Source organism: Nanorana parkeri, unplaced genomic scaffold, assembly GCF_000935625.1.
Source record: "Nanorana parkeri isolate BGI_ZX_2015 unplaced genomic scaffold, ASM93562v1 scaffold100, whole genome shotgun sequence".
NCBI classification, from domain to species: domain Eukaryota; kingdom Metazoa; phylum Chordata; class Amphibia; order Anura; family Dicroglossidae; genus Nanorana; species Nanorana parkeri.
Window position 1 is genome coordinate 94,444 of NW_017306368.1, and position 24,615 is coordinate 119,058.

General features: G+C 39.3%; 1 protein-coding gene across 1 annotated transcript in view; it reads right to left on the bottom strand.

Annotated features, from left to right (window-relative positions):
* The window catches only part of EPM2A (epilepsy, progressive myoclonus type 2A, Lafora disease (laforin)), a 68,437-nt gene that overhangs the window by 7,134 nt on the left and 36,688 nt on the right, over window positions 1–24,615 (bottom strand). Inside the window, exons 3-4 of the mRNA XM_018552897.1 lie at window positions 10,093–10,267; window positions 4,512–4,753 (exon numbers count right to left, since the gene is read on the bottom strand). Coding sequence (XP_018408399.1) covers window positions 4,512–4,753; window positions 10,093–10,267 — 417 coding nt within the window. The remainder of the gene's footprint in view (window positions 1–4,511; window positions 4,754–10,092; window positions 10,268–24,615) is intronic.

Genomic DNA, 24,615 nt, shown 5'->3' on the forward strand with positions numbered 1-24,615 from the left:
TATTTGTTGATCAGAACTATATTTTATATATATTTATAATAATTTGTTCATAAAATGCATTTTTATTTTCACATATACACTTACACTGATCTGAATCCCTTCCATCATCAACGCCTAGATCACAATTAATACATTTGTCTTCTGTCCAACCTACAGGTTATCAGACTAGTGAACAATACAACTTCTGTCCCCCAACATTTAACACTTGTTTGTATTATTTTTAGAATTAAGAAATATATGGAGAATTTATAAAAAAAATAAAAAAAAGACAATAGGGTTACCTGTGTTCACTTTAAATACCCATTCATGTGTGAGAGAAATTTAAAAAATGGCAGAATTTTTACTAGCACATTTTTGGTTGATTGAGCTGAACACAGTTTCTTCTTCTTTACCAAGCTCAGTGTAAATTCACATTGCAAAGTGCATATAAACTTTTCAAAAAGGAGAAGTAATATAGTAAGTTACTTAGGAAGTTGGATAAAGTTATTTTATTAGATGTCACACTAAAACTGCAAAAAGGCTATCCAGCATTGGCCTTTTATAGGTTAAAACTGGGATGTCACAATGGCCCAATGTCTAGGTCATTATGATGACATCACAACCAATATTACTGTAGCTGTGTCTTTTGTCTATCAGTCCCACTTGTAAAAGGACTATCAACTATTTTACTGTTATTTACCCTTGTTTTACAACTAGAAAACACACATAAACTACAAATAATGTACTCTAATACTTCCCAAGAAGTCCCAGTTATGGGACTGTTTTTAATCCTATACTAGTATGTGTATATGACTAGGAAATAATTATACTTTAAAACTCTAATATAAGCATAAGTATTAGCAAAGCCAAATATAAGCAAGCGAATGAGTTGACACAACAACAGCTATAATGCATAGACAAATTAGCATGTTCTATTACCCAATTTCCATGCAGTCAATACTGTATTCATTCTTCCCTACATAACTACAAAAAAAATTTTGATATTTTCCAAAAATAACTCTAAGTTTGCTCTATGACTTTAAAGCAGAACTCCAGACAGACAAACCCCTAAATATGCAGTTGTAAATAAGACACTAACACTGATGGTCATTAGTGATTTGTTTGCCCTCTCCTCCTGTCAGCAAGCTCCCAGTATTAAAATGACAGCACTGTGCAATGCAGCAAAGCCTGATTAATTCACAGTGCTGGCTTTCCCAGTCTGAGCCCTGCTGTGCAAAAGATTGCAAAAAGTTCATATAAAAACAGGCTCAGTTACAAATACCAGCTGTGTGTAAATTACATGTATTGATTTGAACAAATGCACAACTGAATAAAATAGAGGTCATTTAAATCTGCCTGCAGTTGAATTATTGAGATTAATAAAATAAATTAGGAGGCATCAGATCTGCATTTTTGTATTAGGACTGTATATTGTAACATTTTTATTACAAATAAAATGTAAATGTCTATTCAGAAAGGACTGCAGAATTTCTATGACTTTGCTGGATATGATCACTTAAGGATTGTTTCTTTGAATCTGTCTTCTTCGCTTACTGATGGTCATCCAATAGTCTTGTGATGCAAGCTAATAAATTATTTTTACTGCAGTACATCAACTACTACTGCATGAGTGCTCTCAAATTCTATTGCTGAACAGATAATTTATCAAAAATGTTTTACCAAACGCAACCCACATAGGGCAGATTAATAGCTAACAAAGATTTTAAATATAGCCCTACCGATCCTTTGAATTTTTTTTTAACTTTCTTTCCTTTAGATTAAATGCTAAACAGCATCCCAGTCAGTATTGAGTCACTGCATTGAGAGGTCCCTGTTTTTAAAGAGTACAGGGGAGTGGAAGGGAAAGCACATTCATCATTTTCTGAAATTTTAAAGCTGAACCTCGGCCATATCTTCAGTTTTTTATTATCAAAGGGACCTAAGCTATGGGTGAAAACTTACCCCGCTGCTGTGCTACAAAAGTGCACAAACCACACCTTTAAAATTATTCATCACAAATTGCACGGTGCTATGAGGTTATAAACCTCTAAAAACAACAATATATGTGAACAATTGTAAAATTCCTATAAAAATGTGCAAATTATAAAAAATCAACTGTATTTTCAGTGTCAATATATTTGCGCCAATATATTTATAAATATTCAGCATATATCCAAATCACTGCTGTGAAAAGTCCAAAAAGACTAGATCAGTCCACTCTTAAGCTGGCTATACACTTTACAAGCATCACACGACTTTCATCTTGCGATGGTTGTAAGGTAATTAAAAAACCGTGCGATCTGCCCATCTTGGACAGACAGATCGTACTTACGATCATCGCAAGCCTGACCCGCTGAGGGGAGGGCTTCCGATGACTGCAATGCTGAGCGGGCAGTGTGCGCTTGTGCACAACGGCCCGTGCAGCATTTGTCTTACGAGCATGCCACAAACCCGACGAAAATCTCACGATTTTTGGCTGCTTTTCCAACATGCTCATAAGACAAAAGACGCGCGACTTTACAGTAGAAACGGTCGGGTGCCTTCCATACACCTGCCCATTATCGTACGATCGCGATCGGCAGGTGTATGGCCACCTTTAGTGATGAACGTATAGTGTACTATTATCCAACTATTCCTCTATTCAGAAATCTAATCCGTTGAATTAATGTGTTGATTAGAAAATGCTTGTGCCACTCATAAAGTGCTCTGTGCCTCCGTGTAAACCAATACACCCTTTGTGGTTAAATCAGGAGAAAGATCTGCACTCACCAGATCTCATACTTCCAATGTCTCTCCATTGTATTTGATTCCACCAGCAAGAATCCTAAACATATCGTAACGTATCCTAAACGTAATCTCCTCAATCGTCAAAGGGGAGAAATATTAAGATCGTATAGTGTAATAAGTTTTAAAACTATGCTTTATTAAAATAGATTAAAACTACTCACAAGATGAGTTAAAAACGATCGCATGTAATAAAATACATCTTTATTAAGGGTCTCGCTACTGCTCCTTGGACGTGAGGATGTTAGCATATGCCCGCTTATCCACACAGTATTTCCATAAAAAGGCCCACCAAAATACTCAGCGCTAGATGCTCTTAATCCGGGCCCTGTATAGCTACCTGTGATAGCCACAGCAGATGTGCAGACCCAGAAGATCAAATGCAAGTATCACATCAATAGAGCCCAAAAGAGATATAAGAAATTAGCAGTCAGACCCTTTAACTGGAAAACAGATACATTTGCATGTAAAATATTGTTTTTCTCTATATATTTACTGAAAACGTCACAGAGAATATTGCAGAAAATTCTGACTGCTTCTGTCATTCAGAAAAAAAGGATGTTTTTGGCATAGTCAGTTTGCAAAACTGACAGCTACTTTTTTAAACCTGTGAGTGTCCCTGTTGACAAATAAGTATGCTGTGGTATATAGCACCAAGCCGCCAATAGCGTATCCTTTACTGTAAGTTGCAAGGTGTTGCCTCCATGGATCGGACCTGATTTTCCAGCACATCATACAGATGCTCAATTGAATTGAGATCTATAGAATTTGCAGGCCAAGTCAACACCTTGAATTCGTTTTGTTCCTCAAACCATTCTTGAATCATATTTGCTCCAAGCTCACTTCTGTGATAGACTACACTCTCAATACAAATTAGTAAACTAAACTTGAGATTATGGTCCATTACGGGAGTGAGCTTGGAGCGGTGGCTACTTTACAACACACACGGGGACCATGGGGAACAAAAGTAGCCACCCTCCAGAAGGAAGGACAGTGTCATCACACCTTCTGAGATGATTTGAGGATCTACAGCTGAGTGATACACAAATAAGCTACATTTTTGTTAATAGGGAACTTAAATGCATTCTTAAGATCCTGAGTTTAGTGTTGCTCTAACTTCATAGGGGTAGTTATATGCATAGCACATTCCTCAATTAATTGTCAATGCCAGCAGTTAAAGGATAATGAAAGCCTCTGAGGTTTTTGCATATATCTACTGTTAGCAAGCAGTAGATGTATGCAAAAAGTGTAAAAAAAAAAGCTTTGAAAAGAGTTAATACTTACCTGTGTCTTCCCCGCGCGCTCCCGTCCGAAAATGTGAAAAATTTCAGGCAGCCGCAAAGCATCTTGGAGCCGGCGCATGCACAGATCACATTTTCGGCCGGGACGTGAGGAGAGACACAAGGTAAATCTATGGAAGCGTGCACCCGCATGCAGACACTGTGGGACAGGAAGTGCCAGCAAATTCAGAGGAGGCAGCGCTGGATCGGAGACCCGCAGCAGCGCTGGAGGGACAGATGAAAAGGAGAAGAAAGAAGAAGATCGGATTAAGAAACATCATTTAAAGTGCTGACATTAACATTGGGGAGGGAAAAACATTTTTGACTTTAATGTCACTTTAAGGATCACAGCTGGGGGGCCAATAATAGTTCTCCAAAAAATGTGATACTAGATTTGGCTAGATAAGTGAATGGCTGGTGTATGAACACTAAGTTATAAGAATATTGACATTCATAATGTATATGTACCTTCTGTACTCATATCAGGTGTGGGTATCCATATGTAGGTCATTCCAACATCTTTATATAGCATGAACATGGTATCTGGGCTCATGGGTTCATTGTACCGGTTGCAGCCTTTACTATTTTGGACAATGTCCCACTCGTTCTGAAAGTTTAGGACAGCGGTCACTCGTAGTTCATGCTTCATCTTGATCGTAACATGCTCCAACTGTCGTGGACAACTTCCCAACCAGATATTAGGCAGTATTCTGTTGAAAGACACAGAGTCAAACTGAATATATGAAAATAAAATTGCATTCATATGCCAAAAAAGGTACTCAATTTCTCTAACTCCCCTTATTTTTAGGGTCAGTATCAAACTTTTCCAATCCTCACAATACAATTTACGTACCCTTTTATTCAAATACTATCAACAATGTAAAATACATTAATTATTAAAAAAATTTAAATGGTTTGGGAGCTTTCACATTTCCCTTGAAGATAAAACAAGATGTGTAGCATAGGCAGATCTCTATGGCTGCTTTTAGGTTCTCCTGTCATATATCAAAGTGACAGGTATTCTTCAGTGATAAAAGTTAGAACATCCTTTTCTCAGCACCAGAGCTATCAAGACACTTATTATTTATCAAGCATGGGCTCTCTTTTTACAATACAGAGAAACTAAAAAAATATTTTTTTTCTTTTGGGGGGTTATTGCCATAGTGTGTGTATTCAGTAATAAGGTGTACATAAATGTACAAATAAAACTTCCTGCTGAATCAGCTGAAATTTGAGCCCTGTGTACCCAGTTTTAGCAGTCCAGATAGTCAGAAGGCTGCTCTTTGCTGTATCCTGTGTGATGCTGAATACCTGAATGGGAAATCTGAACAAAAGTAGATGGAAAACTCCTTAAAGGAGAACTATGGTGTCAGGGCTTTTCCCCATAGTTCTCCTAAGGGTCACGGGAGAACACAAACTAACGTTCTCCCGTGACCCAAAGCTCAGTATACCGTGAGCTGCAGCTCGCGGTATACTGTGATGCCGCAGCTGGGACGGATCCCGACAATACTGTCTGGATCCACCCAGCTGCGGGATTGACCAAAAAAACCCTTAAAAGCTAACAGGCCTTTTTAAAATGATCCTTAAAGCAGAACGAAGCTCTATTATTTAAATATTGATAGTAGGTAGGCTTTTAGGGCAGAAGAGACAATGAGGGGAATTAATCAAAACTGGAGCAGACAAAATCTGGAGCAGCTGTGCATGGCAACCAATCAGCTTCTCGCTTCAGTTTGTTCAGTTAGGATTTGAAAATGGAGAGCGGCTGATCGGTTGCCATGCGGTGTGCTTCAGATTTTGTCTGCTCCAGTTTTGATCAATTTCACTCTCTGTATTTTCCATCAGCCATGAAATCTCTTTCCCTGCCTGCTAGCATTTTGCCTAATTATACACTGACAGCCGCACATGTGCCGTGAGTAAGTGCTGGGATGAACTAACTCCCATGTTCATCTGTGGGTGTTATGTCCCCCCTTGTCCACCGATAGAACAGACCCAGAAGAAGATAATATAATTTACCATTGCTAATATTCCTTCTGTGAATGATAGTTGCCTGGCTGTCATGCTTAATAGTGATGGGCTGAACCCCCCTGTACTTATATGCAATATATTGGCCATACAAAGTGTATGGGGATTCGGGTACTGCCCTGGCGGACATGTATCAATGAGAAAAAAACTTTTAAAAAATACAGTTTTTAAAGGAGCAGTGATTTTAACATCAAGTGAAACAATAAAAATGGAAAATTCCTTTAAATATCGTGCCTGGGGGGGTCCCCTTAAACTGCCTGTAAAGTGGCACATCTGTACAATGTATAGAACGTGCTGCAGCAAAGATGACTAAGGGGGGATGAGTGATACATATGAAGTGCTTTAAGCCCAGTTATACGTTAGGCTCTTTGTAAGTACCAGAAATGGTGAAGTGGATCCACCCTGTCCAGATTTCAGAAAACGTTTTGTGCTGATCTTTCAAATTACTGTATGTGTCTACTGTCCTTTCTTCATTATCTCATTTACCATTTATCTCCCTCCTATACCAGGCCACATGCCCTCGACACTGGGAGGGTACCTTTCCAGGGTTGCCCCTGAAAAAGCACCTTGTCCCTGTGTCGATAAGGACAAGAGCCTCTTCCCCACAAGCTCTGGGGTGTTGGTTGTGGGGATGCGGGCAGGCGGCTTATTCACATCAGGTACCCTTTGGGTACTAAAGGGGCACCCAGATTCGGCCCCCCCTTGCAAATGAGTAAGGGTTACTTGTACCCCTACCCATTCACGAAAGGGTTACCAATTTAAAAAAAAGAGGTCAGACTTTTGTAAAAATCCTTTAATTGAAAAAAAAAATACAAAAGACAGGTTTTTGACAAGTCTTATTGTAAAAAAAAAAAAACACCGATATAATCCAGGGTCAAGCACGAGGTCCAGCATTGTCCACGACGGTGACGACTCGAAGAAATAAAAAATAAAACTATACATAATAAATAGAAACAATAAAAAAAAAAGATGCCTGCCATCCCGTCCGATCACGATGAACTACCGCCGCAGAATGACCTTTTGACAGATGCCGGCAACATATAAACAATTGGGTGGAGCTAGCGGTGACAGCTGTTACAACTGTTCACAGTTGTATGGCATTTGGCAGGTGAGCCATGATTGGGCAAATGTCATCATGACTTTGCCCAATCATGACTCTTACAGAGTACTGGGCCCTGATTGGGCCACAGGTCAGATGCAAGGATTTAGCCAATCAGGGCTCACAAGGCACTGTGCGAACACCCCGCCGAACGCCCTGACAGTTCGTCGAATACACAAATTGCCGATGTTTGAGTCGAACTCATGCTCGACTCGAACATCGAGCACATCCCTAATGCTGAATATCTTCTATATTTTCTGAGTCATTAACATGGAACAAGAGTATGGCCGCTGACTTGCTCTGAGTGTCCCAAAGTTTTAAAGAAATGGAGGCAACATAAGAGTTAGGCAATTAGCATTTTAGGAAGAAGGTCAGCTACAGCAGCTACATATATTTCCTATGGTATAATTTCTAAAAGCAGAAATAAAAATTATGTTTCACAACACAGAGATGACTACAAGAGGAATCATTTCAATATTTGTGTTTGAAAAACAATGCTTACAATATGAAGCCAAACTTTCGCAGGCGCTCCGGGAGTCTCCCGCTATTAGATAGCGGCTCCTGGCCGCCCGGGAGAGAAACACTTTCTCCCAGAAAGGTTTACTCTGCTCGATCGAGCAGAGTAAACCTTTCCCTGCTCAGTTTTTTTTTCTTCTTCTGACATCGGAGAAGTTGGCTGCCGTCAGAATTAAAATAAAAATAAAAAAATCACCATAGGAATGCATAGCTAGATTCCTATTGGCTATTTCGATTTGCAATAGCCAATAGCAAACAGTTGGGCGAAGCTAGCTGTCACTGCTAGCTCCGCCCAATCGTTTTCTATTTTATTTTGTACTTCTTTTTTAACTGTTTTTTCTATTCTGCCCGGGAATCACAGAGGTGGCATTCGGCTATTCACTCACTGCTGTTCGGCATCTATGAGAATAGGCCAAACAGCAGCGAGTAGCCTGCCGGAGGTTCGGCTTAGCCGATCCAGATGTTGGATCGGCTGAGTCGAACCCCTTCTGCACTTCGGGTCGGCCAAACATGGCCGAACATGCTGAGCATGTTTGGCTGACCCGAAGCCACCCGATGTACGGCTGATTTCAGCCGATATAAGGCTGGAATCAGCCGAACCAGCCTGAAGTAAATAGCCGAACAGCGTTCGGCTCACTTCGCTTCGGGCCGAGCATTATAGTGACTAGACCCCTTAGTGTCTTTATGTCAATAATAGCCAATTAAGTTACATCATTACAAACTAGGCCCTCACATACAATGCCAAGAGTTGGCCTTTTCATCATATGTATTCCAATTTGCCCTGCTTCTGTCTTGTCTTTTAACAACAAACAATAAATCAACATAGAAAACAATCATTCCAATTTGTGTTCCCATCACATTACAATGTAGCTGTCTGATACATACATATGAAGTGCTTTAAGCCCAGTTATACGTTAGGCTTTTTGTAAGTACCAGAAATGGTGAAGTGGATCCACCCTGTCCAGATTTCAGAAAACGTTTTGTGCTGATCTTTCAAATTACTGTATGTGTCTACTGTCCTTTCTTCATTATCTCATTTATTTGAATGTGGGATTAATTCAGTAAACATTATTGCATGCGATAATATGGTCACATGACCTTTTTTGTGAAATATCGCATGCAATAATGAGACGTTCAATTCAGTAAAAACAAATTACTGACTGAGATAAATAACGCATAACCTGTGAAAAATTCGATAAAAATTGCATGAAAACCAATAAAGTAATTTCAACAACAACAAAAAAAAGTACATAGTTGTGGTAGTCATTATTGACAGCCTGTGGCAGCATGCAAGTGTAACCACCAATCTGAGGCTATGGAAGTATTCAAGACCACATTGCTGGAATATAAGTTCATCCAAAAGAGGAAGAATGCCATCCTGAAAGCAGAAATGGGTTATATGTGCCTTTTTTTACTGGAAACAACCAAAACAAAAAAGTGAAAAAAGACTAAATAATGAGATAAATGCTACATGTTTTAAAGGAATATTTAAATTGTATACTTAAGAGCTAAATACCACATGAGATATTTTACCTCAAAACTTCATGTGGTATTTAACTCTTAGTGAATTGAGCCCCCGGTCCTTTAGCAATGGTACTCGGTTGGTCTTCCATCTGGCTCTTGCCAGATAAGGTACCAAGAACTTTTTATCTAACTTTTTTGAGGTAGGAGTCCCATAGAATTGGACTGTCATTTGGATGGGTCATTTGGGATCTGGAGCTGTAGGTACTGGTTCATGACCATTCGTACTGCAGTCCAAAATGTAATGTCGTACTTCCACCACTGGTATTGAAGCGATCCCTCCAGGCAACGACCTCTGTGGCAACAAACCAATGCATTTTGATACATTAAAGCGATTTGTGTTGGTACTATGTACCATCTATATTACAGTTTACAACAGGTCTCCTGCATTTTGGAGCTAATAGAAGAAAGATGGTCCAGCCTGGATATTTTTGCGTTCTGATTCTCGGAGTAAAAGCAAGGTCTCTGTCCCATTCCCTTAGAAAATTCTGAGCTTTTTGTGACTTTATGCCCAGCAAAAATACATTTTATATCCGAGTTTCACAATAGGCAGGTTTTCAAAATCTGTTATTGCATTCAAAGCTGCTGTTTTCTTTTAACTGAATGATCAAGGTAACTCAAAGTAGGCAAAACAGTGCCCATTCTAAATTCTCTAACCTTATGGGTTTTTCCAAATGTAAACATTTAATTATAAAAGGAAAATATGACTAGATACCTTTCTAATAGTATCTTTTTAAAAGGTTGCCCTACACATACTTGTCTTTAAATTTCTAGTATCTAGAAAAGTGCATGGCTCATCTGTCAGAGACCTAAAAACAGAAGTTTGTAGAGGGCTTCATTTAATTTTTTTAACGGTTGCTTTACACATACTTGTCTTTGAATTTCCAATACCTAGAAAAGTGCATTGCTTGGTTGTCAGCGATGTGAAAATAGAAGTTTGTAGTGTGCTTCATTTCATCTGTATGGCCAGTGGTTTCAATCCAGTGCCCTATTGGATAGCAATAAGTACCATCCACTATGTTGCTTTCATCGTAAGTACAACATCGGTCATGGTGAGGTCCATTACCTAAGTATAAAGAACACAAAGTAGAGTAATAATTATAATTAACTGTTTAGCTATTTTCAAACAGCAGCAAATGGTTACTGCAATGGGAAATATGTTGTACTATATACATTGTACTATGGGTGAATTTAGTTTTTGTACTTCTCATAAACATTCCTGCTACTTCATGGACAAAACCACTCACAATCTCCATAGGTATCAAGCAGTCTTAAATCTGTTATTACAGGTAAACAGATCTATTCATTCCAACTTAGGACATTCAATCACAGTGTCTGCAGGTATCTGATAATCTCAAATCCAAGAATATGGACACTAAGGTAAATCCACTAACAGTGACCAGAATTTCTCATCAATTATAAAGTGTTGCACATCAATCACTGTCACACACAAGGGTATGTTGGCACAAATACCATCATAATAAATTTGCACATTTGCTGTGACAGTTTGTAACCAGCACAGGTTCCATTTCTTATTCAACCCACAGCTAGAAGAAAAAACAATCCAGGAGCGCAAAGCCTGTAATATCTATACTTCCTGCATATTCTTATAGAGTTGGGTTTTCCTTTATTTCTGAACATGTATTTTTAACCACTTTGGCATAGTAACTATTTACTATCATAGAGGAAAGGCAAGCAAGGTAATATAAACTGAAGCATGGTGAAAGCAACCATATGGATCTGCAAAGAACAAATATATTCAGTAGCCCATGGCAACTTATCAAAGAGCCGCATACATTATTGTGACAGCACAAAGCTGATGAAAAATCATATATGAGGCTATGAGTTAGTCACATTCAGCTGGACTTGTTCTGTAATGGTGAAGACATCTCGCCACTCATACAACTGGCTTCTTTAGCAGCCTACTCCTGCATTTATAGTCACCTCAATTAACATTTTGCCATGTATGTGTCAAAAGAAAATGTAAAGGATAAGAGCACCGCAAGTTTTTGACAAATCCAGTACAGATTTATTAATCATGATAAAAGATCAGTTCGTAAAGCTAATGAGGGGAATTTATCAAAACTAGAGCAGACAATATCTGGAGCAGCTGTGCTTGGCAACCAATCGGCTTCTATCTTTCATTTTCAAATCTTAACTGAACAAACTGAAGAGAGAAACTGATTGGTTGCCATGGGCAACTGCTCCAGATTTTGTCTGCCCCAGTTTTGATAAATGCCCCCCAATGTGTTTCGGGGATCACAGCTCCCCCTGAGCCCCCAAAATGTTTTGGATTTACCCAAGAATCTTTTATCAAGATTAATAAATCTATACTGAACTTATAAAATCATGGCACTCTCATTCTTTACATTTTCTTTGGACTGCTCCAGGAACCCACAGGCATACCCTGTATGTTAGACAGCTGCCTCCTAAGACTGGAAATTACAGCAGAAAGCTGTTAGCTCTAACATGATCTGGATGAATGAGAACTTTCAGAGATATGAGCTTTTGGTTGTTACAGGCTAAAGCCAGGTCTGAGTTTGTGGGCAGGCCACATATGATTGGCTTAGGGCAGCAATATTTCTAGGTGGCAGTATTCAGTTGCCTGGCAATTTCTCTGAGCTTTAAAGCAAAATGGTTTCCTGTACATTAGATTTTTTGGTTGTATGATGCCTCCTCTGATGTAATGTTGGGGCTGATCATAAAAAAAAATGTCTTTTTATACTATAACAATATTGTAAGCCAAGTTAGGACCGATGAAACAAGAAAATGTTCTGTGTCAGAGCAGAAATCCCGGCAGAGCGGTTTTGTTTATGGCATCAAGGCTTGTGTGTGTGTATAGGCTCAAGTAATGGGATCCAGCTCTGTGTAATGTGTAGGACAGGGGTAGGCAGACCCATCACTCCAGGGGTTGTGGAACTACATAAGGCATTGCAAGACTCTGACAGCCAAAGGCATGAGTCCCAGAGGCAAAGGCATAATGAGATTTGTAGTTTCAGCACAGCTGGAGTGCCTATTCCTGGTATAGGGCATTAGCAAAATAACTAATCCAGTAGTAAAGAAAGGCAAAGATTAAAAAAAAGAAAAAGCACTTAAAGTTGTAATGCCCACACGTTTCAATGCAGTCATTTGATACCTAAATCGCTTCAATATTACCACTAGATCTGCAGAAGTTTGTGTGGACATTTCATCCTTTTTACTGAAAAAAAACTTCTATAAAATAATAGGACATGCTTATGGTATTCCTAAGACAGTAACCAAAATATGACTTAAATCATTACAATGAAACAAAAAAATGCAGAAAAGTATAGGTTAACTCGTGGCCAACATAAGGATTTCCACAATTTACTCCAATATAATGATGTTGTTCTCCTTTTACCAGGAGGCCATACAGAGAATAACAGTTCTTTTTGGTTCTTTTTTAGGTTTCCTTTGGCCTTGGTCTAGAATTCACACACCACAAAGAACCATATTCGCTAAGGAGGACATTTGAGAAATAACTGGAGACCTGATAATTATAACCGGTCATTTAAAAGCACTAAACTGTATGTCTTTGAATACTTGGAGTGACTTTATGGGCATAACAGTATTATAGAACACTCTTTGGCACAATTTGCCAGTTCTACTGAGATAGGACTGCCGTGTTCTATAAGAGGAATGAATATATATTACTAACAAAAGTGGGCAGATTTCAGAGTATGGCTGCCATGCTGAATACTATGTCCAATATGTGGTGCAAATGCATGTGAATTGTTTGTAATAATAATAATAATAATAGATTGGAGTAATGAGTAGGTGAATATATTGAAAAGCAAGTGCCCTTTCACCTTCTGAATCCACATTTCTTCTTGACCCTTTAGATTTAAAATGATGATATGTTACTGTTTCTTCTGACATATTCTACATTACCAAAGACTTTACCTGTCATACTACTTGGATAATAAGCCTTTTGCCTCTTGGGTATATCTCTGCTGTATATACTGGACTTGGATTTTTATGAATGAATATTTAGTAAGGCCTGGATCACTGTGTTTACAAATGCAGATAATGGACTACGAGCAGCATTTGAAAGGGTTTACATTTTGAGTCTGAGTAGTTATTGAAAGGATGGGAGGTATATGGTAGAAAAAATGGATAGAAGTAATACACCATTTATATGCTCTTGTAGTGCAGGGGTTGGGAGATGAGGGTATTGTTTAAAAAAAAAAAATCTGGGTATACTTCTCTTTTTAGTGTTTAATAAAAGATCATGGTACTCATGTATTGATGCACGCTGTGTTGATTGTAGACATATAGTTTTGTAAGTAACTAAGAGAGTAATTTGTTGAGGCCATAAAGCAAGTAATGTTTTTCCTTTATTTGTATAAGCAATTAATGTACCGGGGACTCCAAACACTAAGGGCTTAAAGTCAATGATTTTCTGGAGAGTTTTGTGTGTGAAATTCAATGATGTCAACTACAGTAAGTTTTTATACTGCTCATTAGATTTCAAATTTCCTTCTGAACAGACAAGAGCATTAAACACCTTACAACTTTGCCCATGTATACAGAATACTGGCTGCTATATGTCAAAGAATGCTGATTGGCAGAAAAGGGAGCATCATACATCAATTGGCCTACAGGAATGATTTTGAAACCATAGGGGTGGGAGCAGATGCTGAGTGGCTTTAAAACACAGCTCCAGGCTAATTTAAAAGAAAAGTCCCACAGCAGTAGGTAAAATAAAAAATGTTTTTGCTATTACTGTTATTACTCAGAAATTCCTATTTTGTCTCCCTCTCTTAATTTAGATTCACTTTATTACTGGGTCCTGTCCCTTCCTAATTTCATCGCTATGCCCTTTGAACTACCATTACATTGACCATTGAGATTGCCTCAATGGCTAGTAATGACATACTCATTGGTCAATGAGGTGTCTAAGGGGGAGTATACATGTGGAATCATGATGTTCAATTAAAAATTCAAAGCTTAGATTTCATATTAGACAGAATTGTGGGTTTATATTCGATAGTGGGTTCACACTGTGGCAGAGAAATTAATGCATGTGCGCATATGCATTGTGTTAACACAATCCATTCATTTTAATGGGCTGCCTATGGCACCAAAATGTACCAAAAATGGTACATGTACTTTTTTGATTGGCACCTCAACACACCAACATTGCAACACATGCGAGTTCAGTTATGAATCTGGCCTCAATGTTAATGCAAAAGACACAAATTAACAGATTTGTGAATTCATTATAAAATGCAGTACCTGCCTAATTCAAAAAATATAAAATATGTTTTTTCTTGTAAATGCGACCATTCACTTGTTTTCCTCAGTTTGTTGCACAAGCCATACAACAGCTTTACAAATCCTATTCCACAACTATGTTTCAATTAGCTGACCATCTATCATTTGCTCTGAGAATGTGACACTAATGGTTTCTGAGATTAGAATATTTCAAAGCTGTGCTTTTAGAAATGACTATAATCTGAGTTCATTAATTCTGTGTTTATGTTTTATGTCACAAAACATTCCCTGCACAAATAAAATTGTAGCAAAGCCATATAATGAACAGCTGACAACACGGAATTGCCAACTGATGTGAGAAGATACATGAGGCTGTAAATCAGACTAAGCCCTGCACTATTTTCAGTTATTAGGAGATGGAAAATATGAATTTGTAACCAAATAACTGGTCACTAATTCACTAAGAAAATCTTTCCACCAAGCATTTAAGCATACAACATCAAGACATTTCATGAGTACCCAAAAATGAATAAAGAACATCATCATTGTCTAGCTATCTGCAATAAAAGTATTTATGACAACCAGACTGACGTGATGATTTTAACTTAGGAGTTTCACAGTAGTATGTCTCAAAAAATAAACCAGACAAACACAATGTTATATATAAAAATAACAAGCCATTCCAGAAAGGGATTTACTAATACTATTTACTAAACACAGTGACCGTGGTGTCAGAAAGTTAATTCAATTTGCCTTAAAGTAGAACTACCCCCTTCACTGTAAGTGTTTACGTGCTGGTTTTTGTCTAGGTGCTAAAAAAAAAAAGTTATACTAACCTGATTCTAGGAGATGGCTTGCTCTTAGAGCCTCTCTCCCCCTCCTCTGCAGCAGTCTAAGGTCCCGTATATGATCCAGTTCTATAAATCAAACCCAATGTGTCTGCTTCCACAACATGCTGTGTAACTTCCTCTGTTTGCTTCCTGTGTCACCAATCCCTTTTAAACTTGCAAAGTAGGTGCAAATATGACTGGTGATTTATTGCTGAGTTTTCCGGAGAGAAGCTGGTGAAGCAGATCTCTGCTTCATCATCTTCTTTGGGGGTCCCTGGGTGACATTAGGGGTCTTAGAGACCCCTGATGTCTCCATAAAGAGGAACTGTCACTGTAATTTGATATCATATATGTAGATAGCCACTTTTGTGATAACAAAAAAGTATTTAAAAAAATAAGGTCACACAAAAAAAAAAAAAAATGCTAAAGTCCCTTCCGGGTCCAGTAAGAAGCTAGAAGCTTGCTGATCTCCCCCCGATCAATGAGGGGAAACCCACCATGCCAGTCCCGGGCCCGCACAGTGGAATGTGCCCCCCCTCCACCGCCGGCTCCCCGGGCTCCACTTGAACAGTGCCGGCGGTGGAGGAGGGAACATTCCATCCGAACTGTACAAGCGTTTGGGCGGCTGTATAGCCACGGGATCGATTGTATCTGAACAGACATCACCGGCTGTTTACAACAGTATCAAGAAGACGGTTGCAGCAGCAGCTGTATTCTTGGTAAAACCGCTTCAGGAGCCGGACGTTTATTTACGTCCGCCCGCCTAAAGTAGTTAAATCGCCTCTTGTAGTTCTTATCAGAAGTCTGTGTGTTGGGAGTTGGTAGTGTTGTCACCCTGTAACAGGAAGTATCTGACCAAGGACCCTCATGGCAGGATCAGCAGATATTATTTTAATGATAATTGTGGGCTGTGGGGCAACGGGCAAGGCCACTGGATCAGAGCTGACGGTAAGTAAGTTACTGGGTAGATCACATTGTATTGTTATTAAGTTAAGCCAGTAAGAAAGCAGATCCGTGACTTTTTTTTTGACACCACTGCATTTCTTTTTATGAGTAGATATGAAATGTAGAAACTGGCATATGCGACAAGCCAAATAGAAGCCACTTACAAATGAACATTTTAAAGTGCACAAAAGACATCTTCTTTAGCTATGATCACTTAAGCGCCCAATGTAGCATTCCATGCATATGCTCAGAAAATGGCTCATAAAGAAACACATGCTGTGGAAAATCAGAGATTAGGACACTGTTGATGGGTAAAAACCAAATTAGAATTTTAAGGTTTTGTGATGTTTGCTGTCTTGCTGTTTTTGCTGTCAATATTTTGTGCAAGAGTATTAAAGAAGAATGTAACAGAGGTAAATCTTTATTCTCCTGTGGTGTAAAGTAGTAAGGCTGTAAAACAACTTACAATACACATACTTCACTGCTTATAGGCAAATACACAGAAAAAAAATTAACTGAGACAAATGATTTATTTAGTTAGAAACAAGGTATAATATTAATGCTGTATTACTAAAGGCAAATTGGCTGCTCACTTTGCCTGGGAATTTCCCCTTAGCTTAGTGAATTAGGTTAAAATTCCCAAAGGAAAAAACAGTACTTTTGGCAAAGAATACCCAGTAAGGAAAAAACAGTATTTTTGCTTGCACATGATTGGATGATGGAAGTCAGAATAGCTTTACCTCATTCACTAAGCTAAGGGAAAATTCCCCTGTAAAATGAAAATTCCCATGTAAAGTGAATTGCCTATTTGAATTAAGTAAACCAACCCCTCTATTTCTAGAACAAATGTGCTCCAGGCTTACAGTGCAGGTTGCTAGAGGTTGCTGAACATTCCTGGAGCAGCCTTAGACAACCTGCAGATTTGGCTGAATATCAAGCCACTCTGACAAGTAAAGCTCCAACACTTTCCAATAATGCTAGAGCTTGCCATTAAGTCTACCTAACATTTATATTGGCCCATCACTATCATGGGCTGCCTCAGTGACCAACAAAAAAACAATGAAACATAACTGGCATGCTCTGCTGACCTAAATTAGGTACTGGTAGTAAAAATCCCTACTTTGAAACACATGGGGGCCTATTCACTAAGCTGCCGAAGGATCTAGCCGTAGCTTCGGCTGATCCTTCGGCTAGCTTCGGCCCAGCATCCCTTCGGTTCAGTAGAACCGCAGGGCTGCTGTACGGGATATTCACTATAGCCCGTACAGCCCCCGAAGTTGGCCGAGCGGCTCAGTTGAGCCAAAGGCATATGCCTCGGCTCGACTGAGCCGAGGTGAAAGCCGTAGCTGGCCGAGCGGCCAGCCATTGGTCGGCCAACAGCCTGCTCCTGATAGCTGGGCGGAGCCAGCCGTCATCTTACGGCTGGCTCCGGCCACTTGCAGAGAGATCAGCCTCCCTGGTTACCAGGTAACCAGGGACGCTGTCAATACACACTGAGAACCCGGCCGGGCCGGCTATGATATCACAGCTCCTCTCCGTGTTCTCAGTGTGTAATGACAGATGGCGTTCCTGGTTACCTGGTTCAATTTGCAATAGCCAAATGCAAACTAGCTATTGCACCCGCCCACTGTTGCTGTCAATCAGCAGAGGGGGACCTGCAGTTCTCCATCAGGTCCCCCTCTGGTGATTGACAGCAGCAGAGGGCGAGTGTTCCTCGTCACCAGAGGCAGTTTGCAATAGCTAGTTTGCTATTGGCTATTGCAAAGTGAAATAGCCAATAGGAATCTAGCTATCCATTGCTATGGTGATTTTTCTTTTTTTTTATTATCATTTTTTTGATGGCAGCAGAATCGCCCGGCCAATAGAAAACTGTTGGGCGGAGCTAGCTGTCACTGCTAGCTCCGCACAATCGTTTTCCATTTTTTTTTCTACTTTTTTAACTATTTTTCTATTCTGCTCGGTACCACAGAGGTACCAAGCAAAATAGCCGAGCCGAATGCCGAATGTTCGGCATCTATGAGAATAGACCGAACAGCAGCAAGTAGCCTGCGGGAGGTTCGGCTTAGCCGATCCAGATGTTGGACCGATATACGTCTGAAATCAGCCACACAAGACTGAAGTGAATAGCCGAACAGCGTTCGGCTCACTTCACTTCAGGTCGGTTGTTCACTCGGCTGCCTAGGGCAGCTTAGTGAATAGTCCCCATGGTGTCAGTATGCCTTTAATACTATAGGAATAAAGGATATCAGCTTTCAATAAACATTTAAATTGTTTCTAAATAGCACCAGAAAGAGATTTCCTAAAATAGCATGTATATATCTTGGGGAAAAACACCTAGGTAATTATTTATATAGCAGTTCACATTTAGTTGGGAAAAAAAACAACAGGACCAAGGTCAATGGTGTTTTCTGCCTCGAGCACATGAAGATGAAATTACCTACTGAAGGTCATCCAAACTTAAAAAGCTGTTTTTCAAAGGTCTCTTATGGAACAGAGGAGCTCATGGTTCATTATTCAAATGCTCACATGATAACCAGTGCAATCTGATAAAGTAATTTACGGTGAAAGATGCCAAGGCGTAATTAGCTTACATTAACCCAAAGTGTCATTAACCTAACTTCTGAATTAATTGGCAAGAAAGCAGTATTCTGGATTTAACCAATGAAGGAGCATTGCAACACATATGCAAATGATAAGCATTTATAGAACAACTATACCTTGGATAAGTATAAAAGTTAACTGTTATGTTGCTAAATGTGAATAATGTGTTTGAAAATATCTACCAGTGGCCTTTCCTAAGCTGAAAGTTCAGCAGGAGAAATTAGAAAGATCAAAGATTTACAATTACAAACACATTTGATTTTGATCCTATTATATGAGCGCGTTACATGGTGAACTTTGTTTTCATCACTGTACCTTTATATTCCTTATGGACAAGAGCAATCTTTACATTCATCATCCCTTTGATTCAGCAATAGCTTTGTCATTAATGATGCTAACAAAGTAATATAAAAAATGTTGTATTTTCATCACAAGATGTCCTAATTTTTCTGCGTTAAATTATGACTGGCAACATTTCACCTGAAAGACTTTAGAATACTGTGAGTGCAGGGCATCATGGATGCACCACTTGAAGGCAGGCCACCACTGTGGTCCACAGAGTTATGATGCAGAGAACAGTAATGATGACAACCTACTGCTAGGAGAAGATCCAAAGAGGAAGAGGACCCAGTGTTACATGAGTGACCTGACAACATGTTAAAAAAAGGTAAGTTTACAAAAATAATAGCATGAAATACTACTAGTGGAGCCTCCAGATGGAGCCAAGAAGATTGTATGCTTCTTTGCATGTTGATTTACTAAAGAAAAATAGACTGTTCGCATTGCAAAAAAAGTTTACTTTGCAGGGGAAGTTTTCCTTAGATTGCTGAAAGTGGAGAAATTTCACTTGCAAAGCATACCCAATTATGTGCAAGGAAAATGTAAAAAAACAGTATTTTTGCTTGCACATGATTGGGTGATAGAGGTCAGCAGAGCTTTTAAAAAAAATCATAGCAACATGTATACATTTTAACCATGCTGATGCATGCGCTATGGTGTGAACCAGCCCATTAGGCATGGTTCACTTTTGGTTTAAGGATGCATTACCTAAAAAGCAACATCAGCTAACTAGCCAAATCAGCACTAGTGCTAGAAAATCATGTAAACTTTGAAACGATCAGAAGGTTTGCCTGATTTGCCTTATTCTGATCTTTTAATAATCAACTGTACACAGATTCAGTGAGTTTTTAACAGTGCTTTCAACAGTGCTTCTGAAAAGAACTGTAGCCATAGGTGTGCGCATGGGGTGTGCTGCGTGTGCCTGGGCACAACCTAATCACCCTGAGCACAACACCAAAACCGTTTTTAGCAACAAAGGATCTCTCTGTGACCAGGTCAGCAATACAGAGCACAGCAGCACTTACCTTACATACCTTACAGAACAGCCGCAGTTCTCGGTGACTGGGATGCTGGAAGGCAGCGTGGCTGCATCTTCCCAGGCCTCCCATCCAATCAGGAAGCCAAGTGAGTGGTCACATGACCACCTGCCAGGCTCCCTGCTTCATTACTGCATCCCTGCTGGAAAACGTAAGAGACAGTTGAAGAGATGGAAATCAGGGATGCCTCAGGTCTGTGTGTATGTATTATATGTATATATATATAGTGCAATATAAATATGTGTGTGTGTGTGTTTGTACTTACACCCTAACACCTATGACTGTAGCATGTTGGTGCATTATTCTATGCTTTGTAACCTCCCACTCTGAGTACTTTATATGATGGTGCATCGAAATATGGAAATCTTGGCCTTTTTGTGGGAAAATGGGCATCCCAGCAACTGCAGGGATTAACCAAGGCATCCAGTAGCAGAAGATGAGTTCTAGGATGAAAATTAAACCAAACAGCAGTTAGCCATGTCCTGTGAACCATAAATGATCATATGCTCCTGTAATGTGCTACGCTATGTATCAATATTTTTGCCCTCTGGAACAGGCATTGAGTAAAAAAATATGTAAAAATGTATATGATACAGTCTTTTTCTACCGTTACAGTGCAGACTGCAGATAATCTAAATCAGTGGTTCTCAACCTGTGTACCCTCGGGACCCACATTTGTCCTTGGTCATTAAGTCGCGACCCAAGTCGCACTGCAATGGAATGCAAGGTATTAGGGTACCACGCGTTCCGGTGTGGGCATATGAACTGTGGGTGGGAGGTGCCTTTGGGGTACCTTTCAAATGAAAGGCAACGCAACACACCTCTCACACCAGCGAGTGCACAGTAGGTGCAATGGCATGGTACAGTGCGTTAATCGCACGGTACTATGCGATTAACATACTGTACCAATGTGAATGGGCCCTCAAAAACACTGACATACATACACCACCACAGACAATCTCACACACACTTTTTTTTTTTTTTTTTTAAGGTCTACTCAGACTCTCTACCGTATGAGAACTGAAGTGGATCATCAGCCTGGGATCCAGTGTGGGCTCCTGTGCTGTGACGGAGCTCCATCTATATGTGCATTGCTTGTACAGCTCCCTGTGGGGGTGTCGGGAGCCAGAATGTGATGTCACTCCGGTCCAGGTGCCTTTATAGAAGGAGGTGTAAGCAATGGTCTGAGCTCCCTCATGGCCATAGCCTCATCCCACCTCAAGCTGACACTCGGCGCCGGGCAGCATATTTTGAATGGTTGCTTGTCACGAGAACTGACAATGCTGCACTAGGGTGAGGCAGAGGAGCCTCTCACCCAGAAAAGTGGAAGGCATGCGGCGACCCACTGAACACCGGGTCACGACCCACTTTTGGGTCACGACCCACCAGTTGAGAACCAAGGATTTAAATGTTAACCATACAATGCTGACTTCTATGAAATAACATGGAACGAAAAGGCAGGAGGTAAGGGGTTATATGCGCAAAGTTGCTCAAATGATCAAGTACATTTTAAAAAACCAAATGGACTTTAAAAACACAGTTATCCTTTACGTATCATCCTCAGTTACTTTTCTTGCTTTGGCCTCTCTTGCTTTGGCCTCTCTTTTATCTGCATATCAGTCTAGCTTTCTATATATAATTTGCATTTCTAGTGGTGATCAATTCCAAGTATAACTGTAACAAAAAATTAATGGAAATTTAAGTCTGTTAATGGATTCACTGTCTTTGGACGTGATGCAAGGTCATAGTTTAAAAATTATTGAAATGTGCGAGGTTATAGATACATACAAATCACTTATTACAGAAAAATGGAGTATAACAAAATCTGCTCTGTTATCAGAGTCTAAACCTGGCTCAGTAATAACAGTTGTAGGGCTGCAACAACTAATCGACATAATCGATTATAATCGATTATTGAAAAAGTTGTCAACTTTTTCAATAATCGATTAATCGGCTTCCGATCAGTATTGACCAAGCATGGATTAATATATAGCACTAAAATATCTACGCTGCCTTAAAAGGGCCTGCCGAAATTAGAATAATTACTGTGTGGCTTGGCAAATACAGGGAAAAGACAATTGCAGATTGTTTGCTGTTACAAGTCATCATTCTAAAGCTGGCCATACACCTATAGATTATCTGCAGATTTTCTATGGTTAGATGGAAAAAGTGCAACAGATTCCTCCATCTATGCTAAACTGTGTGGATGGAGGAATCTCCCACTGGGCCAAGCTTCAGTATCTTGCTAGTCGGCCCTGCTGGCTGTCAAAATACCTGAACAATCTGATTGAATGTAGGCATTGTTCAGGTATTTTAAGAGCCAGCAGGGCCAACTAGCAAGATACTTAGGCTTGGCCCAGTGGGAGATTCCTCCATCCACACAGTTTAGCATAGATGGAGGAATCTGTTGCACTTTTTCCATCAGACCATAGATAATCTATAGGTGGCCAGCTTAAGGCTTGAATGTGTGATCTGTGCTGAATTTACTTATGCAAATGGACTTTAAAGTGCATCTGAAGTCAAAACGTTTTGTTAGTTTTGGATAGAGTGGAGAGGGATGACAACACCTGTCCAGTTTTTATGTGTCCCCGTTTCACCCTCTCTATTTCTCTTGGTGACTTTCAGGCACTTATATATATTTTTTTAGCTTCACATTGGGATTCAGTAAAAATCAGTAATATATCCAGCGCCGCCATCAATTTTTCAGATTAGACAAATTTATTTTCAAATGCAGCATCCAGTTACACACAGATGTATTGAGATGCCTATTGTAAGTTTGGAAATAGATTGCAAGTTATACATCTCATTCTGTAGGAACAATTGTTGTTTACTACTTTATAATCTAAAAATAATGCAATGTAATAACAGGAAAGTTAAAAAAGAAATGGCCTGTGAATCTGCACATGACTGATTATGTATGTTCAGAATTCTATTACAGTGCAGGCTACGGAGTGTAATGCATTAGCTTTCTGTATGCAAACTATATGAATGATGGGCATCCAGTGACCTTTGATCATTTGTAATTGTTTTAGCATAAATAAGCTTAAAATACCCAAAGGATGATGGTAAAATAGAAGGTGTTTTGTATGCGAGATACAGCAAAGCAGCCTCCAACGCTATTTCCTTACTGGATACTAAAGAAAGATCATAGCAGACTTATTTCCATTTGGCCGGCACACAAGTGATTATTTATGAGTTATATATAGTTGTCCAAGTGTGTATAATTTGTGATCAGCATATCCTGTCATAAATAGTGCTTAATGAGATAAAATAAGTATAATTGAAGAATATATGCAGACACTTATGCTTAGTTGTTTTATGAATTACGCAAGGGTCAGCATTTTGGATCCAGTGGCCTGAAATAAGTGTCACAAATACTTAGATGTTTAAATTAAATAAAATAAAATAAATATTAATCTCCTAAAATGTACAGTAACCTTTTCCTGTAGATGGCTGAGAGTTTCTAGATAAAGTAAATGTATGCAGGCAGATGGTGTTTTAGTGGTACAGAGAAACAGTATAATGAAACTCTGAACAGAAGCATTATTTAAAAATCTGTGATATGTCTAAACACGCCTGGTGCTTACAAATTGCACATTTTATATCTGTAAGGTGTTCCATTTAAATCTTATGGTCTGGTAATACTATAAAAGGTCTTTAATTTATCATATTAAAATGTGTCCCTCTCATTGCAGCCTATATACAGGATATGTGCTTTTAGAAAAATATGGCTCCTGGATTTCATTCTGTGCTGCAGTTATACCAGAGGCTTAACATAACTCCTCTCGGCTAATATAACATCTTAATCAGGACTTTATGAATCCCTTTATTATTAATAATTTAGGAAATAGAAATATAGCCTAGGTGACCTATGCTGCTGCTGTGTGGATGATAAGGTTAAATGGGGCCATATCAGGGTGATAAGTCAGTAGAAGAAGTGTAGGAGTCAGGATACAGAAATGTTTTCCGTTTTACTGTGATTTTACATTTGATTCCCACTTTTGGGAATCAAATGACCTAGAGTTTGGTTAAATGTGTCAAGATAAAGAGAAAAATGCAAAACAAATATACTGCAGATGCCAGATGTGTTTCTGATGGAGACTGGCCAGGTAGTACCAAGGAAAGGGACTATTCAAATGTACAATATATAGGGCCAGATTTCTATACTGTCAACATAGACCATGGTCTTCAGCTGAACACAGCTACCTATAAATCATATTGTGGACTCTCAGTAAGACATTAATGTGTGTAAAAGAATCCAGACTGCCACTCTACCTGCTTGTGCAGTGCAGCTGGCTCCTCATTGTTGCACAGTTTATGGATCTCTGTACAGTTTGTGGATCTCTGTTAGTGGACCAGGGCCGGTGCTAGGATTCGTGCCTACACAGGCAAGGTGCATTTTTGCGCCCCCCGACAATCCCCCCCCC